Source organism: Dama dama, chromosome 6, assembly GCF_033118175.1.
Source record: "Dama dama isolate Ldn47 chromosome 6, ASM3311817v1, whole genome shotgun sequence".
Classification (NCBI taxonomy): domain Eukaryota; kingdom Metazoa; phylum Chordata; class Mammalia; order Artiodactyla; family Cervidae; genus Dama; species Dama dama.
The window spans coordinates 19215529-19234538 of record NC_083686.1 but is presented as its reverse complement, the minus strand read 5'-3'; the positions used below and the strand labels follow the sequence as shown (position 1 = coordinate 19234538).

At 44.2% G+C, this 19010-nt stretch overlaps 1 protein-coding gene across 1 annotated transcript in view; it reads right to left on the bottom strand.

Moving 5' to 3' along the window:
* Positions 1-19010, bottom strand: part of SCD5 (stearoyl-CoA desaturase 5) — a 165664-nt gene that overhangs the window by 26830 nt on the left and 119824 nt on the right. Inside the window, exon 3 of the mRNA XM_061145694.1 lies at positions 17663-17868. Within this exon, the coding sequence (XP_061001677.1) occupies positions 17663-17868 (206 nt within the window). The remainder of the gene's footprint in view (positions 1-17662; positions 17869-19010) is intronic.

Below are 19010 nucleotides of genomic sequence, written 5' to 3'. Positions count from 1 at the left end.
GGGGCAGCTCGCCCGTGTGCCACAACTACTGAGCCCAAGTACTGCAGATGCTGAAGCCCACGTGCCTAGAGCCTGCACTCCACCGCAATGAGAAGCCCGTGCACTGTAATTAGAGAGGAGCCCCCACTCACCGCAGCCAGAGAAAGTTCGTGTACAGCAATGAAGACCCAGAGCAGCCAATAAATAAAGAAATAACAAAATAACTAGAATACTAAAAAAACAAAAACAAAACCCTTAAGGTCTTCATAAACAGTGTGGCTTTCATGGAGTGCTGGATGTGTAATTAAGTGCACAAATGTTTACTGCATATTTCCTCACATTTCCATATAAATTAATTTATTCACCCAAAAACTTTGTCAGGTAGAGATCACTATCATCATTTTATGGGTGTGGAAGAAACAGAATCTCAGAGAATGCAAAAGCCAGATATTCTGATTCCAAGACTGTATTTAACCTCTCCAAAACTACCTCTTTGGGTCAACTAAATGAATGAATGAATGACTCACTGCTAACACAGATCATAATTCTCTCTATGCTTCACATAGTTTCAAAAATGGCTTGGTTTCTGAATGCACGTCTGTTGTTGTATATAATGTTGTCAATACATGTAATATATACACCACTAATGTTACATTATGTAACACCACAAGTCCCATGTTCTGTCTCTCTTCTGACCAAAATACCTCCAGGGATGTTAGAAGGGGCATGGGAGGGGGCATCAAGAAGCACTGTTTGGAGCGGTTTCAAGAAATCCATATAAAGCCATGAGGGTTACTTTTCAATATGCATCCTTGATGCAATTCACAGAGCACCTTGTAGTGCGTCCTCATGGTTGAGAATCCCGATTTGTCTCTGGACTATTTGTACTGATAAAAACAGAGAACATGGCTAAGAGTTCAACCCAAGTTTGTTCAGCAGGGGTTTCATTTCTCCAGTGTGCCTGTGTAAATTGTATTAATAACAAAACCTCATATCTCTCTACCTATGTCATTCTATGACACATTTAATAACAAAACCTCATATCTCTCTACCTGTGTCATTCTATGACACATTTAATAGGCTATAACATGGTGAGATGGGGACTTAGGAATTAGAATAAATTGTGTCATAGGAAAAGCTCCCTGGTAACTCTGACATGACAGACTCTCATGAGTAATCTAAACATTCATTTTGGGTAATGGAACAGCTATCAATAAATTCATTACTTAAGACAATATTTTCACTTCAACTGTCAACAGACAGGGAGCTCCATAATACATTACCAATCAGCATCAATAAGAGAGCAAAATATACTTGAATTTCACAAATACATAGGCATCACACTCTTCCAGTTTCAAAGACAGAGTCAGCCTCATTCAAAATTTTCACAAAACAGCTGTCACAACGACATAAACCTTGCAAATCATTTCACAGCAAGAACTACGGTCGCATGATAAGTAACGGATCTGTTTCCGGTTAACTAGTCTATTTCTTACTTTAAGTATATGCACTGGTGGTTTCAGATGCCTCTGTTTAAACATCTTCTTTGTCTAGCTCTTTCTAGCTTAGTAGTTCTCTCCAGATAGATGTGGAGAGGAGCTGGAACAGGAGAGAGTCTTGCATGGAGAAAAACAGCACTAAAATGACTCATTACCTGTGTTAACATATCCCAGCTCAGACCATTGAAGGGAGGATGAACAAGACACCTGTAACATACTCCATGGGTGAATTTGCCTATCTAGACATCAGACTCATTTGTGACTGTTCTACCTTCTTGTCCCATGATAGGCAGGATTCTGGATTAGAAAAAGGAGAAGGAAATGGCAACCAACTCCAGTAGTCTGGCCTGGGAAATTCCATGGACAGAGGAGCCTGGGGGGAATCCATTCCATGGGCTCGAAAGAGTTGGACATGACTGAGGAAGCAGCAGGTGCTCGCCAGAGGCCCCAGAGCTTTTGATGGCAGAGCCAGAACTGTGGCTGAAGACTCCCGGCTCCCAGGCCTCTTCATCCTGGCCTCTCTCACCAGATACAAGTGTGGAAAACTAGAATCTAAAATATGCCCGAGGGCTTTCCTGGCGTCTCAGTGGTAAAGGATCCTCACCTTCCAATGCAAGAGATGTGAGTTCCATCCCTGCTCCGGGAAGGTCCCACACGGCCCAGAGCAGCTAAGCCCACGCGCCACAGCTACCGAGCCCAGCCCGTGCTCTACGACCCGGGAGCTGCAAATACTGAAGTCTGTGAGCACAGAGCCCGTGCTCTGCAACTAGAGAAGCCACCACAGTGAGAAGCCTGTACACAGCTAGAGAGAAGCCCACGTAGCAATGAAGATCCTGCACAGCCATAAATAAATAAAATCATTAAAAAAAAAAAAGTAGGCATTGTCACCTCGCTTTGTCAGATATCTCTCTTTAACAACAAAAAGTAAGGAAGAGAGATGAAGAGACGGTATCTCTTTTTTTAAAAAAACAAAATGAAATTCTTGCATTTGCAGTTTATTTATTTTTGGCTCTGCTGGGTCTTCACTGTGCCATGCAGGCTTCTCTAGCTGTGGCTCACCGGCTTAGCTCTCTAGCTGCGGAGCATGGGCTTAGTTCTTTAGTTGTGGCGCACGGGCTTAGTTCTCTAGCTGTGGTGCATGGATTTCGTTCTCTAATTGTGGCTCACAGGCTTAGTTCTCTAGCTGTGGATCATAGTGGGAATTTAAAGGGGTGGGAATCCCTCATTGTTCATCAGAAATAATTACAATACATCTTCACAATGAGATACTAAGCGAGCATTACAACTGGAATGACTACCCCAATGTTCATCACAGCACTATTTACAACAGCCAGGACATGCAAGCAACCTAAACATCCATCAACAGAGGAATGATGAAGAAGATAAGGCACACATATACAATGGAATATTACTCAGCCATAAAAAGAACAAAATTTGGGTCATTTGTAGTGATGTGGATGACCCTAGAATCTGTCATACAGAGCAAAGTAAGTCAGAAACAGAAAAACAAATATCACATACTAACACATATATACGGAATCTAGAAAAATGGTACTGATGAACTTATTTGCAGGGCAGGAATAGAGATGCAGATGTAGAGACCAGACTTGTGGACACAGGGTGGGAAAGAGGGTGGGATGACGGAAACAGTAGCATTAACATAAATACACTGTCATGTATAAAGTAGATAGCTAGTGCGAATCTCCTATATAGCACAGGGGGCTCAACTCAGTGCTCTGTGATGACCTAGAGGGGTGGGATGGGGGTGGGAGGGAGGTCCAAGAGGGAGGGGATATATGTATACCTATGGTTGATTCATGCTGTTGTACGGGAGAAACTAACAAAACATTGTAAAGCAATTATACTCCAATTTAAAAAATGAATTAAAAAAAAATTAAAACTGGAAAGACTTCCCAGTATTCTGTTAAGAGAAAAGTGCAGATTATAAAGCAGGATGCTGAGTTCTGCTTCTACTTAACAATGTGGAAAGTCCTAAGAGAATGCTGTTTCCATCTGAATGATGAGAAAAAGCGGAGTGATTTACAAAATTATAACTTTTCTTGAGCCCATCAGAGAGTTGAGGTCACAAGGCAGCCAAGTGAACTGAATTCCAAAGAACGAGAGGCCCTTCCCTGAACCACCTCACTTTTGGCAGAGCACATGCACAAGAGGTAGTCACCGTGTAATTAGCTAAACATTTAATGCATCCTTAAATGCCTAGTGTGGGTGAGTGTGTCAGTGTGGAATAGCTTAGCGTCTCAGACAAGAGGGAGTTCGCACTCACTCTCAAACTCTTTTCTACAGACCTCCACTGGGTGTTCATAAGAAAGGTTAGAGGCAGAGTCGGGAACTGGAGAGAGGCCCCCTGCCCTTCATAGGCATGCAAGAGGTGACACGGACAAGCAGCCGCTGCTGGGGGACAAGCCAGCCTTGTCTTCTTTCCCAGAGCCTTCTCTTGCAAAGCCAAAATCTCAAGCTCCTGGGGGAGGGCAGAAAACCCTCTGGCCTCTAGGACCAGGCAGAAGTCCATTGCTTCTGGGAGAAGAATAAAAGCAAAACTTGCTTGTTTCTGAGGGAGGAGTAGGAAACTCTCTGCCCACAAACATAAGCAAAAAGCCACTGCACCTTAGCGAAGGGTGGAAGCAAAAATCTTCTGTCCACTGGCTTATGCCCTGCTCCAAAGCAGGTCTCTCACTGCAGAGAAAGGCAGGACTGTTTAGAAAGCCTTAACCTGGAAGGTTCAGGCTTGCCTAAGACTGATACAAGGCCAGGACAACAAAGAAACCCCATTACCCCTACAACAAGCCATGCCCAGAGAAAAAACAACAGAAGTGAGTGCCTAAATGCTTAGAAAACTCCTCTGGCACCCCAGGCTCCACTTCACACACACAGTTGACAGCAACCATCAATTGAAGTCTGTGGTGCACTAACTGTAACCATAGCAACAGTGAAACCCAAATCCAGCTCACCTCTTGATTCACTGACTCAGCCTCCACCCTCTGCCACATACCTCCAACACTGATGGCTTGAAAGAATAGGTATGCCCATTCTCGATAATAAATGCTATTTACCTTAGTCTCTCTGTTCTTCCAGGCATGATGTCTAGCATATAATTAAAAATTATGAATCACACAAAAGCACAAGAAAAAAAAATTATCAAGAGATAAGTAATAAATAGAACCAGACTCAAGGATGACCCAGATGTTGCATCTATCAGATAGGGACTTTAAGATAACTATAATTAACATGTTAAAGGGATCTAGTGGAAAAGATGGACAATATGCATGAACAGATGGGAAATTTCAGCAAAGAGACAGGAAGTACAAAAGTGTCAAATGCAAATATTGTACATAAAAAACAGTATCAGAGATTAATTTCTTTGATGGGCTTATTGTTAGGGCATAGCTGAGGAAAGAATTCAAGAACTTGAAGATATGTCAATAGAAATTATTCAAACTGAAATATAAAGATAAAAAGGAGTGAATTAAACAGGACAGCACTTCCAAGAGTTGTGGAACATGAAACAGTAGGACATCTGTGTAATTAGAGTCCCAGAAAGAGACGAAGATAGAAAACAAGGTCAAAAATAATCTGAAGACATGATGACCAAAAATTTTCAAAAACTAATGAAAAAATAAACGAACAGCTCATACAACCCAATTGAAAAATGGGCAGAAGACATAAAGAGACGTTTCCCCAAAAGAAGAAATACAGATGGCCAACAGGCACATGAAAAGATGCTCAACATCTTAAATTATTAGAGAAATGCAAATCAAAACTACAATGAGATTACCACCTCATGCTGGTCAGAACGGCCATCGTTAAAAAGTCTACACACAACAAACGCTGGAAAGGGCGTGGAAAAAAGGGAACCCTCCTACACAGTTGGTGGAAATGTAAATTGGTGCAGCCACTGTGGAAAACAGTAGGGAGGTTCCTCAGAAAAGACTAGAAATAGAATTATCATGTGATTCAGGAATCCCATTGCTGGGCACATACCCAGACAATAATTCAAAAAGATACATGCACCCCTATGGTCATAGCAGCACTATTCACTATAGCCAAGACATGGAAACAAATGTCCATCAGCAGGTAACTGGATTAAGAAGACGTAGTACATATATACATTTCACATTCAGCCATAAGAAAGAACAAAAATAATGCCATTTGCAGCAACATGGATGCAACTAGAGATTATCACACTAATGAAGTGAGTCAGAAAGAGAAAGACCAATACCAGACAGTATCACTTACATGTGGAATCTAAAATATGACACAAATAAACCTATGAAACAGAAACAGAATCAGGGGACAGAGAGAATAGACTAGTGATTGCCAAGGACTTGGGGGGATGAAAGAGTGGGACTTTGGGATTAGCAGATGCAAACTGGTATATGTAGAATGGATAAACGACAAGGTCCCACTGTACAGCACAGGAAACTATATTCAGTATTCTATAATAAACAGTATTGTGATTCAAATATACTTCAATAAAAAATAAATTTAAAAAAATTAATGAAAGACAACCAGCCACAGTTCCAGGAAGCTCAAAGACTCTCAAGCAGGATAGCACTCTCCTGCTCTGCCCTTACTCAAAAAAAAAAAAAAAAACAACCAAATCTAGACACATCAGAGTCAAACTGCTCAAAACCAAAGGCAAAAAAATTCTTAAAAGCAGCAAAAAAACATTACATGTGGACCTGGGTCAGAAGGTAAAGGATTTGCCTGCAATACAGGAGACACGGATTTGATTCCTGGGTCGGGAAGATCCCCTGGAAAGGGAAATGGCAATCCACTCCAGAATTCTTGCCTGGAGAATTCAGTGGACAGAGGAGCCTGGAGGGCTAAAATCCATGGGACCGCAAAGAGTCACACACGGCAGAGTGAGTAACACTGGAGCTTGCTTATGGACCTCTGGTGGTCCAATGGCTAAGACTCGGTGCAAGGGGCCCGGATTCAATCCTGGTCAGGGAACTAGATCAGGAATAATGCTAAGAATTCCAGCAGACTTCTCAGATGCTATACAAGGCAAGATTGACATCTTATTGTTCTGAAAGTCTGCTTTAACATTGTGTTAATCTGGAGTTTTATGTCCAGTAAAAAATACCTTTCAAAGATGGAAGTAAAATAAAGACCTCCAGACAAACAAAAGTTGAGAATTTATTGCCAATAAAACTGTGCTACAAGAAATAGTAAAGAAAGTTCTTTGGGCAGAAGGATGATATCAAGTGGAAATTAGGATACACACAGTAAACAGGCTGGAAAGGATATAATTAAGGGAAATATAAATATATTTTTCTTATTTTAATCACTTTTAAATAGTATATAGAGTATGGATATATTTCGTAGAAAGAACAGCATAATGCACTTTAAAAATCTTTAGAAGGTTGTACATCAAATTTTCAACTAATTTTTTCTAAGTGGAAGGGCTACATATTATTTTATTCTTTACAAAGCTTATTTGTACTTTCTGAATTTTTTGCATCGAATTTATATTACATTTTGTGCTAAAATATATTTTAAAGATAATGTGCAGATTTCAAGAGCTCAGAGGTTACAGAAATTTTCTAAGTTAACTGTTAGAAGAAATAATAACTAGGAAATAAATTTTCTGTTATAAAAAAACTTTTCCCACTTTTTTTTCCTCCTACTATATGGGAAAGAAGAGGCGAAGAAAAGAAAAAAAGGGCCTCTTTGCTGCATAAGCCAATAGTAATAAAGTTAAGTTTCTAGATAATAAATAAGGATTAACTAGAAGCCTCTTAGAAAGGTTGTGGATGTTCTTTCTGCAAGCTTAAACTTTGGGACTGGAGACATATACATGACTTGAAGGACTGTTTATTCCAAGAAAATATTAAAAGACTAATCTCTACATGGTCTAGAAAGAGAGCCAGGAATTGATAATGTCTAAATATTAGTGAGAATATTATCTACTTGCACCAAAATGTCTTTCATTTTGTCAATCTTTCAAATGTCATTCTAATTTTGCTTTGACATCTCTGTAATTATTCAAAATTTACATGGAAACTAACTAAGACTTCTTCTTAGTCTTGATAGCTTCCCAAGTCGTGCAATGGTAAAAGAATCTGCCTGCCAACGCAGGAGATACAAGAGACATGGGTTCAATCGCTGGGTTGGAGTGATCCCCTGGAGGAGGAAATGACAACCCACTCCAGTATCCTTGCCTGGAAAATTCCATGGACAGAGGAGCCTGGTGGGCTATAATCCATGAGGTTGCAGAGTCGGACACAATTGAGCACATCAATATTTTACTTGTTGTTCAGTTGCTAAGTCAAGTATGACTCTTTGTGACCCTGTGGACTGCAGCACACCAGGCTTCCCTGTCCCTCACCACCTCCGGGAGTTTGCTCAAACTCATGTCCATTGAGTCGGTGATGCCATCCAACCATCTCTTCTTTTGTCATCCCATTCTCCTCCTACCTTCATTCCTTCCCAGCATCAGGGTCTTTTCCAATGAGTTGACTCTTCACATCAGGGGACCAAAGTATTGGAGCTTCAGCTTCAGCATCAGTCCTTCCAATGAATATTCAGGGTTGATGTCCTTTAGGATTGACTGGCTTTATCTCCTTGTAGTCCAAGGGACTCTCAAGAGCCTTCTCCAGCACCACAGTTCAAAAGCATCAATTCTTTGGCACTCAGCTTTCCTTATGGTCCAACTCTCACATCGGTACATAATTACTGGAAAAACCATAAATTTGACTAGATGGACCTTTATCAGAAAAGTGATGTCTCTCTCTGCATTTTAATACACTGTCTAGGTTTGTCATAGTTTTTCTTCCAAGGAGCAAGCATCTTTTAATTTCATGGCTGCAGTCACCATCCACAGTGATTTTGAAAGAATAATTTTGTGCAGATATACGGGCTGTTCTTCTTTACGTTTTTTTATTTTTAAGAATTTTTACTGTTCTCTTTTTTGATGTGGTTAATCAAGGCCATGGGGAGCCTGAATCTTTAGAATTCAAGTACATCATTTACATGACAGAATTATTGAAAGGATCAGAAATAGACTGAACAACAATAACAAAGATATAATGTAAGTACATAGTAGGCAGTTCGTGAAAGTGAAAGTGTTGGTTGCTCAGTCATGTCCAACTCTTTTCGACCCCATGGACTGTAGCCCTCTGTCCATGGAATTCTCCAGGCTAGAATACTGGAGTGGGCAGCCATTCCCTTCTCCAGGGGATCTTCCAGACCCAATGACTGAACCCGGGTCTCCTGCACTGCAGGCAGATCTTCACCATCTGAGCCACCAGGATAAACAGCAGCTATTATTGCTGGATGGCATCACTGACTCGATGGGCATGAGTTTGAGTAAACTCTGGGAGCTGGTGATGGACAGAGAGGCCTGGCGTGCTGCGACTCATGGGGTTGCAGAGAGTCGGACACGACTGAGGACTGAACTGAACTGAACTGATTGTTGCCTACTGAACTGACTTGAAGATGCAAGAAGATGCCTTGTTGCCATCAGCAATGAAGCTAAGATAATACTTTACAAACAGCAGTTCAAAAATCCATTGACACCTACTGATTAATATGTCAAAGATGCTCGTGACTGGAATATTCAGATGACATTCGAGACACTGTCTCTTCATCTTGCAGGGGAATTTCACACACAGACATGGATGGTCAGTGTGGGGAAAGAAAAGTGAAACTAATGCAGTTGATGTGTGTGTTCAAACACACACACAGCCACACACAGAGGCACGTTCTCCCAAAGTCCTAGTAGGAAAAGTACCTCTTACAGAGGCAAACAAATGACATTTTCACTTGGAAATTTTTAAAAAGTCAAAATGAATTCTTGAATTATGTGCCACACGGTTTCTCCCCTGTCTAAAATTTTAGCCACTAAAACAGGGAAACTTTGTTGGTTCTGCCACCTCAATATTGAATCATCTGTCCTGTATCCCAGAGTACCATCCAGATGTTTGACTACCGCAGAGTCTCTTTAGAAAGGCCAAAAGCAACATTGGAAAGCAACAATACCCCAATAAAAATTTTTTAAAAGGAAAGGCTAGAAGTTTAGCTTGGGATGTTTCACCTCTTCCTATTGACTTTTAACAAAAGGGACCTGACTGAATACAGCTCATACCTCTTCCACTAATTTTTATCAAGTCCTTGTACCTCAGAAATTCAGAATTTTAACTCCTGTCAACGACAGCTGGATGTAGAGAAAACTATTCAAAGAAATAAATTATTTCATTCTTAAAAGTCTTACAGAGCCAGGATAGGATGTGACAGTTTTAAAGTGAGGACAGAGATGGAGAGAAGCTTCCAGGGCCCAAGCTGTTATCCAGAGATAGGCTGTCTCTCACAGGGCTTCCCAGGTGGCGCTAGTGGTAAAGAATTCCCTGCCAGTGCAGGAAACCCAAAAGATGTGGGTTTGATCCCTGAGTTGGGAAGATTCCCCGGAGGAGGAAATGGCCACCCACTCCAGTATTCTTGTCTGGAAAATTCCATGGACTGAGGAGCCTGGCAGGCTACAGTCTGTGGGGTCACAAAGAGTTAGACACGACTGAGCACTCAAGTGGAAGAAAAGATTCAAGGAAAAGGAACGTTTACATAGACAACGAACATGTGAAAATAATAAACCTGAGCAAGATGATGGAGCCAGGAGGGGAAATAAGAGGACAAAACCCTCATGCCATCAAAATAAAACATCTGAGCAATAGGCTGAATGGCTTTTGTTCTCTCAAGAGGCTGGGGGAGAGGAAGACATGGGGAACAACAAAGACGTGAGAACACTGTGTGACAGAAGAGGGAAAAATGTCCCTGTGCAGAGAAGGGCACCAAGGAACAAAGCCCCCTGGCAGGGAAAGAGACAAAGACAGCCAAGATGGTAAGAGGCCCATCAACAAGATGGCATGAACTGGAAACAGCTTCAGGGGACAGGCCTGAGTAACAGGAGAGGTGGAACCAGGAGCAGCCAAGGCATCCATGGCGAGAGACCCCAGTCAGGCCATGGGCGGATGCCTGGCGAGGCTTCCTTTCTCACTTTCCCAAACCCAAATCAGGCTCTAGACAGAAAGAGCAAGTTCTGTCCAGAATCTGGTTCTCTTGTTCCTGATCCATTGCCAGCATCTACAGCAGAGCCTGGTATGCACCGAATGCTCATTCATGGTTGAATGAAAAGCGATACATGTAGAAAAGAAAAGGAGGCTGGCTGCCCTGAGAAACGCCACGTGTCTCATACGTGTATTAGTCACTCAGTCGTGTCCAACTCTTTTCCACCGTATGAACTGTAGCCCGACAGGCTCTTCTGTCCATGGGATTCTCCAGGCAAGAATACTGGAGTGGGTTGCCATTTCCTTCTCCAGGGGATCTTCCCAACACAGGGATTAAACCAAGGTTCTCCTGAATTGCAGGCAGATTCTTTACCATCTGAGCCATGAGGGAAGCCCATGTGCCTCATGGCTTCCATTATTTTTTAATATTTCTTTATTTGGCTGTGCCAGGTCTTAGCTGTGGTACTCAGGATCTTCAATCTTCCTTGAGGCATGTGGGATCTTCTGGTTGTGTGTGGACTCTTAGCTGCAGCATGCAGGATCTAGTTCTCTGACCAGGGATCAAACCTGGCCCCCATGCATTGGGAGTTCAAAGTCTTAGCCACTGAACCACAGGGGAACGTCCAAAGACTTTCATTATCGAGGTGTGAGTGGGCAGAGACGATGCCCAAGAGCTGGGCTCTGCGTATAGCATGGCTGAGTGATGCTCACCCTGGGGACAGTTTGATTCAGCTCTTGCAAGACCATCAAGGACCCAAGAGAGACAAGCAGTGCTCAAACCACAAGTGACTGATGAGCAAGGGAGTGCAGAGGGTGTTTATGCTTGAAAGACTCTGTCCCCAACATCTCATCCATGTTTGGATGTTTGAATGTCTCATTATCTAGAATCTCTCCTTTGGGGGTAATTTCTATAGAATTTTCCACAAAATACAATTAGCCAACCAATGTGCTCAGCCATTCAAAGTCACTAAATTCTAGACAAGAATTGTTGTATCACTCTAGCAACAGTTAAGAGTAGGGCTGCAAGGCAAAAGAACTCAGGGTGGAGAGAGACTCCCCAAGACCCAGCATGGAGCCAGAACCAAAGAGCAATGGATTTGGTCAACAGAGATGGAACCAAGCTGATTGTTAATTCCCAGCTGACTCACCCCACCCACCTGGGGAATCCCCCAAGTGGAAGATGAAGTTTTAAGGATAGAGAAGTGAAGATAAGTCAATTGTAGACTTGTTGTCTGACTGCTCTGTCTTAGTCATGCAACAGAGAAATACACTTAGGGTTTACACAGAAAGGACTAAAATAAAGTCATAAGAAGGACAGTATCATTGAGAGATTTGGTGCTTGTCCTTTAAAAAGGAAAAAAGAAAAAAAAAGACAAATGATAACAAATCAGGAGACAAATTGAAGTGAAATCAACCTCAAAAAGATTCAAATGCCTTTCTTCCTGAAATGGCAAGATTTACACATTTTCATCTCTTCTAAGGGCTTCCCAGGTGGCTCAATGATAAAGAACCCTCCTGCCAATGCAGGAGACTACAAGAGACACTGGTTCAATCCCTGGGTTGGAAAGATCTCCTGGAGGAGGAAATGGCAACCCACTCCAGTATTCTAGGCTGGATAATCCCACGGATGGAGAAGCCTGACGGGCTACAGTGCATGGGGCCACAGAGAGTCAGACATGACTGAGGGGTAAACATAGCACAATCCCATCCCCACCCCACCTTCCTTTCGGTGGAACTCCAGTGGTAACCCTGGACCACAGAATGAAACATGGGAAGTCACAGCTAAGGACGGAGCAGAAAGATGAAAGAATCCAGTCCTCTCCTGGCCCTGTATGGCTGCCATAACCTGGACCTGTACAATTCTCTCCTATGTGAGAGAAACGAACTTCTACCTTAAGACAAACACAATTCCCACCTGACAGACCCACTGTCAACCTGATGAGTAGCCCTTTCTAGGCTCACCCCCAACATTTTCAGGGTCCAGGCCAAGAGAAGAGGTGGGGGCCCTTAGCTGTGGCTGAGCCCCTTTTCTTCCCACGCCTGTCTTCTTTGTGTGGAAATCCAGGCCCAGGTGTCTAAGTTCCTCCCCAGGCCAACACGGCCCCTCGGCCACTCTGGGTCTAGGGCGCACGCACTTCCCTTCAGGAGGACAGAGCCTAGAAGAGGCTGGTGCAGACTCTGAAAGTGAGCTCAGAGACACTTGGACAGGGAATTCCAGGATCCTAGGACCCTGAGGCAAGGTCTAGAAGTGGAAGGAGGTTCCAGGTGGCAAGCCCTTGTGCTCTGTGATCTTCTTGCCCTGCGAGGACAAACACAGCTCTTGAAGGCACAGGAGCCAGGCAGGGACCCGAACCACCATGACCTAAATGTGATACCATGGGCTTCTCACCCTCTCATCTCCTAATGCCTGCCCTTTCGGCGTTCACAACTTGACAACAGAGCGAAACCTGAAGTTGTCCAGCTACCTGCTTGTAATCACCTTGGTAGAATGACCTCTTAGAGGAAAAGTTTGGAACTAAAACAACTGTGCCACTTTCCTATTACCCTTAAGTGAAATTTGCTCAGTCGTGTCCGACTCTTTGTGACCCCATGGACTATAGAGTGCATGGAATTCTCCAGGTAAGAATACTGGAGTGGGTAGCCTCTCCCTTCTCCAGGGGATCTTCCCAACCCAGGGATGGAACCCAGGTGTCCCACATTGCAGGCAGATTCTTTACCAGCTGAGTCACAAGGGAAGCCCTATTACCCTTAAGGCCTCTATTTTCTCTCTTTTATTAGACTGTATAATGGAAAGCTGAGCACGCTTGGCTCTCAGGCAAGCTTTTCTTTTAATGGGTTGTCATTGGGATGATCAAGCACAGTGGCTCCATCAACTGTAATATTAATGCTAGGGGACTTCCCTGGTGGTCCACACTTCCACTGCAGGAGGTATTGGTTCAATCCCTGGTGGGGAACTAAGATCCCACATGCTGCACACAGTGGTCAAAAAAATAAATTAAATAAAACGAAAATTATCAGTGCTCGTGTTCTGATTGAAGGTGTGTGTGCGCTCAGTCGCTAAATCATATCTCAGTCTTTGGGACCCCACGGACTGTAGCCCACCAGGCTCCTCTGTCCATGGGATTCTCCAGGCAAGAATAAGGAGTGGGTTGCCATTTCCTTCTCCAGGGAATCTTTCCAACCCAGGGATTGAATCCGAGTCTCCTGCTCGACAGGTGGATTCTTTACTATTGTGCCACCTGGGAAACCTTCTGAGTGAAGGAGGAGTCTCTAAATCCTGGGTCTCTGTCATTTACACATTTGCCTGTTTGAGAAAACTCTCCAAGTGTTTAGCTAGGTCTCTTTGCACAAATATTGCTCTCCAGGAGGCAGTGGAATCAGTGGCAAATCCCGGCCACTAAAACTGGAACAAGGACTGTTGCCCTCAGAGGACCCCAGAGGGGATGGGAATTCTGTCCAGGAGAGGGACTCTCTAAGGAGTGCTGCTGACATGGCACAAGACTGGGCTACGAGTGAGCAACTTCTTCTGTTTTTCAAGATGCCCCTCCCACTTGGCACAGAACAGCAAGGTCTGGGACCCGATATGGCCATGCCACCCGTGATGGGACCCACTGCTCCAGCTCCCACCCCCATGAGCAAGGACTCACTCCTTAAGGAACCTACGTCCTCTATGGGGCCTGAATGACAGGACTGGTAAAGCTGGCTTCATGAATGTAGCTCTCTTGCTGTAGTTCAGTGATTCTTTTATTATTATTATTTATTTATTTATGGGGCTGCATCGGGTCTTAGGGCTTCCCTGGTGGCTCAGTGGTAAAAAGCCTGCTTGCAATGCAGGTGCTGCGGGAGATGCAGGTTCAATCTCTGGGTCAGGAAGATGCCCTGGAGGAGGGCATGGCAACCCACTCCAGTACTCTTGCCTGGAGAATCCCATGGACAGAGGAGCCTGGTGGGCTGCAATCCATGGGGTCACAAAGAGTTGGACACGACTGAACAATGAACTTCCTATGTTGAAATTGAATCCTCAAGGCAATGACGGGCTTCGGGAGGTGAATAAGTCATAAAAGTGAAGCCCTCATGGACAGAATCAGGGCTCTTATGAGAGAGACCCCAGAGAGCTCTCTTGCCCCTTCTGCCTTATGAGGACATAAGACAACAACTATCTAGGAACCAGGAAGCAGGCTCTCACCGGATACCAAATCTTCTGGTGCCTTGATCTTGGGCTTCCCAGCCTCCAAAACTGTGAGAAATAAATGTCTGTTGTGTAAGCCACCTGGTCGTCAGTATTTTTGTTATAGTAGCGCAAACAGACTGACAGTACTTCTATTCCCAACTTTCTATTTACATTTTGTTTATCCGTTTTCTCATAGGAAAAATGGAAGGCAGGGGTTAACTGATTTGTAAAAAGCTCTAAAACTCAAGGGCTCTATAGAGTTCTATGAAGTGACAGACATAATAAATATTCTTGCCCCCATCCTTATCTAACTTCTCATCCTTCAGGTCTTGGCTTGGGAGTTACTTCCTTCCAGTCTGCAGGGTGGGCTAGGAGACCCCTCTCTGTGTTCCCATGGTGCCTTACTCTACTCTATTATATATCGTTCTCCTCCTTCTACAGTATAATTATCTGTAAGTTAATTTGTGGGTTCCCTGTTAGTCTGCAAATTCTGGGGAAACTGAGACCAATCTTTCAGACTATATCCTCAGCTCTGACTTCCAGCAGGAGCTCAATGATATATGAAATGATACTGTGAATGAATGGTTTCTGATACTACAGTCCTTCAGTCACTGAACTGGTGATGAAAGATGTTCTCAGACATCTATTCAGGGAATATGCTGAAATAGTCTTTGTTCTTCTGCCTGCCTTTAGAAATAGTCTTTGGACACATGTACCATGAGTATACACCTAATGAATCAGATTACCACATTGTTTAAAAGAGAAAACTTGAAAAAATTTTTCCATTTTTATGGTCAGAGAAACCACACTATTATACTCGGCTCATGAATATTCTCATGAATAAAATAGAAGATCCTCTGCCTTCTCATCTGAGCTCTTCAAATTAATCTCAGGTCTGATTGTCCCAAAGCATTACTAATTGTATAGCAACATCATTTATATCACAAAATTAGAAACGACATACATTTCCTGTCGTGGAGTGATGGTTAAATAAACTGACACTCAAACAGTGAACCCGTGAAGCCTTTTATAATGGTGCCTACAACATAATCTGAAGTTAAAAGGCAAGACATAAAATTACATAAGCAGTATGACTTTCACCATGTAAAAATATGTCAAATGTAAGCATAAATGTAGAAGATATTATAGAATCTAAACTGTGGTTGTGTTTATGTGTTAGAACTATGGGTGATTTTCTTTCTACTTCTCTGAATTCTGCAGGTTTTCCTATTTTACTCTCATGTTAAAAAATCAGAATCAAGAAGTCATTTAATTGAAAGCATCTTATTATTTTCTGCTATAAAACTTTTGGCTATTGATACTGGTTGTGTCCACCTGAAAGAACTGTCTGGAGGAGACAAAGAAGACCCGGAGGTGAAGCCAACAGAAGCAGAGATTAGCGGACTTCCCTGGCGGTCCTGTGATTAAGAATTAGCCTTCCAATGCAGGGGACACGGGTTTGATCCCTGGTTGGGGAACTAAGGCCGTGGAAGCAGGGGGTGGACTGGAGTAGCTCCTGCCTAGGACATGAGTCATCACGAGTCTATCATTGTGTGCCAGGCATTTCCCATCCTTTTTGTTTTCATTATGTCCTCACAAAAACTGTAAGAGACAGGTACTACTGTTACCCCCATCCTACAGCCACAAATGAGCCCTGAGAGCAGTCAACTCTTTTGCAAGGATGTGGAGGTGCTCAAGTGCAGGTCTGTGCAATCTGTCTCTTCCACCCTCCCTTTTCTCACCACCATCTTCGACGTGAGAAGAGAGGCTAAGGATCAAAGGGGCACATTTCTAAGCCATACTTCCTCTCATGCAAGGAACTTTGCCTCAAAGGTACAGACTCCATTTCCATTATCAGGAGATTCTGTTTGACAGAATGCTTCAAATGATTCCTGCCTGTCAGTGGAGATGGTCTCCAGGGACCATTTGTCCACCATACCATCTCAAGACCCTCACTAGAATGCCATCCTCAAGTCATCTCTCTTTGCACATAAATCTATTGTTTTGGGGGCAAGGAACCTATTTATAAGTGCTCTCATTGTGGCCAACTCTGCTGATCTAAACCAACATGAGTTTCCCTGGTGGCTCAGATGGTAAAGAATCTGCCTGCAATGCCGGAGACCTGGGTTCAATCTCTGGGTCGGGTAGAACCCCTGGAGAGGGTAATGGCAACCCACTCCAGTATTCTTGCCTGGAGTATCCCATGGACAGAAGAGCCTGGTGGGCTACAGTCCACAGGGTCGCAAAGAGTCGAACATGACTGAGCAACTAAGACTAACGCATTGCGGCCCACTCTGCAGATCTAGAGCAACATGGATGCAGCCCAAGCCGGCTTCCTAGTGGAAATGTGAACCTTGGATGCTCCCCACTTGCAGCACAGTGACAGGCAGGCTGTCACCGGGGGGTTGTTGAAAGGAGATTCACCCTGTAAACGCTGACGGGCTGAAACCGCTCAGCTGACACCGTGCACGCACACAAGCATTTTGAGGCTCTTTGTTACCCGGTCATGTTTTCTCTGCACAGAAACCTTCTGGTGTTAACAGTTCCAGGAGTGGGGGAGGGGAGACTTCACTAGGAGAGGATTCCGGGAGAACAGAGCAGGGGACGGAGAGGGAGGCCAGTCCCACTGGAGTCCAGTATGTCACTAAAATAAAGCAAATCCTCTCTGCCCTCCTCGCCAGCCCAGGGAAGCTCGGACGAGCAAGTGAGGAAAACAACAGAGACATTCCATGAAATCAGCCACGCAGATGGGTCGGAAAGAAATGACAAGTGAGCTTACAGGAACTCTATTTCAAAATCAAGGTCAAATTCAAAACAAATGTGTGAGCAGGGGAAAAACATCATGATCAAAAGGGAATGAATCCACAGAGAGCGACCCTAACAAGAAGATCCAATCTGCAGGGGAACTGCCTGGGGATATTATTACACCCCACTGGGCTCTGTCTCTGGATCCTGTCCCTCAGGGATATTGATGGTGAATGCTCACTTACTTTCTCTGGAACCGGACCACGGGGTCAGCCAGCAAGTCGGTGACGTCAAGCTTCCTCCCCTTCTCAATGACGTCCCGATGCTTGCGGACAAACAGCCAGCCGATGTGGGAGAAGAAGAAGCCCCGGCGGGCATTGTGCGGGTCAGCGTCCGTCTCCGAGTACTTGTGATGGACTCGGTGGTCCCTCGACCACTCAAAGATGTCGTTCTGCAGGGAGAAGGCAGACCTGAGTGAAGGGATCAAGCACCCCGGCGTTTCCTGAAAGTTCCCCAATTTCCCCCACCCCCCTGCCTACTCCCACCCCCACTTCCATCCTCACCACTGGCAGACTTGCGCCCATCCTCAACTCACAGTCTCTCAACCTCAAGTTCAGTCCCCGGGGGTTGGTTTGGGATGATTTTCATCCAAACAAAAATACATCCTCACTTAGTAGGCATCTTAGCTTGTCGTTGCGTGTGTGCTAAGTCGTTTCAGTCATGTTCAACTCTATGTAACCCTATGGACTGCAGCACAGACTCCTCTGTGCAGGGGATTCTCACTTAGTAGGCATCTTAGCTTGTCCTTGTGTGTGTGCTAAGTCACTTCAGTCATGTTTAACTCTGTGAGACCTTATGGACTGCAGCCTGCCAGACTTCTCTGTCTATGGGATTCCCCAGGCAAGAATACTGGAGTGGGTTGCCATGCCCTCCTCCAGGGGTTCTTCCCCATCCAGGGATTGAACCCAGGTCTCCTGCATTGCAGGCAGATTGTTTACTGACTGAGCCACCAGGGAATTAGGGTGTGCCCACTGTAGGAGGTTCCAGCTTGTTGAGTGAACTAGTAAGGAAGTCAGAAGAAAGTTCTGGTGGGGACTACTGAAGCCCACTGGGAGATCATTCATGTCCAGAAAAGAGACATTCATCCTCAAGGAGAGGAGCAACCCTGAGTATAGAAGGGGGTTAGTTGTTGGCCTGACTCTCTCTGTCCTTCCTCCTTCTCTTCAATGGGCTTCCTGTCCAACACACCAGAGAATAGAAAGTCAGTAAATAAAAACCCAAAGAGCTACTTCACCAAATCTCTGCAAAATGCCAAGGCACAAATAATATTGTCTGAGGACTGCTCTAATAGTTTGTCACAGACAGGAAGGGAGGGGACTTGGCTCTTTGAGGAATCTGGTCTGCTTGGCAGCATCCCAGGTGGAGAGGCAGGCGGCACTCACTGGAATCCCATGAGAGATTCTGGTGCCCAAAGAAGCAGACACATCGGAGTCCAGCAGGTTCTGCCAAACCCACAGATGGAGGCGGGGCTTGGGCACACATGGGCGATCAGCTGTTGACCTCATGACAGGAGACAGTGTCAGGGTCTGGAGG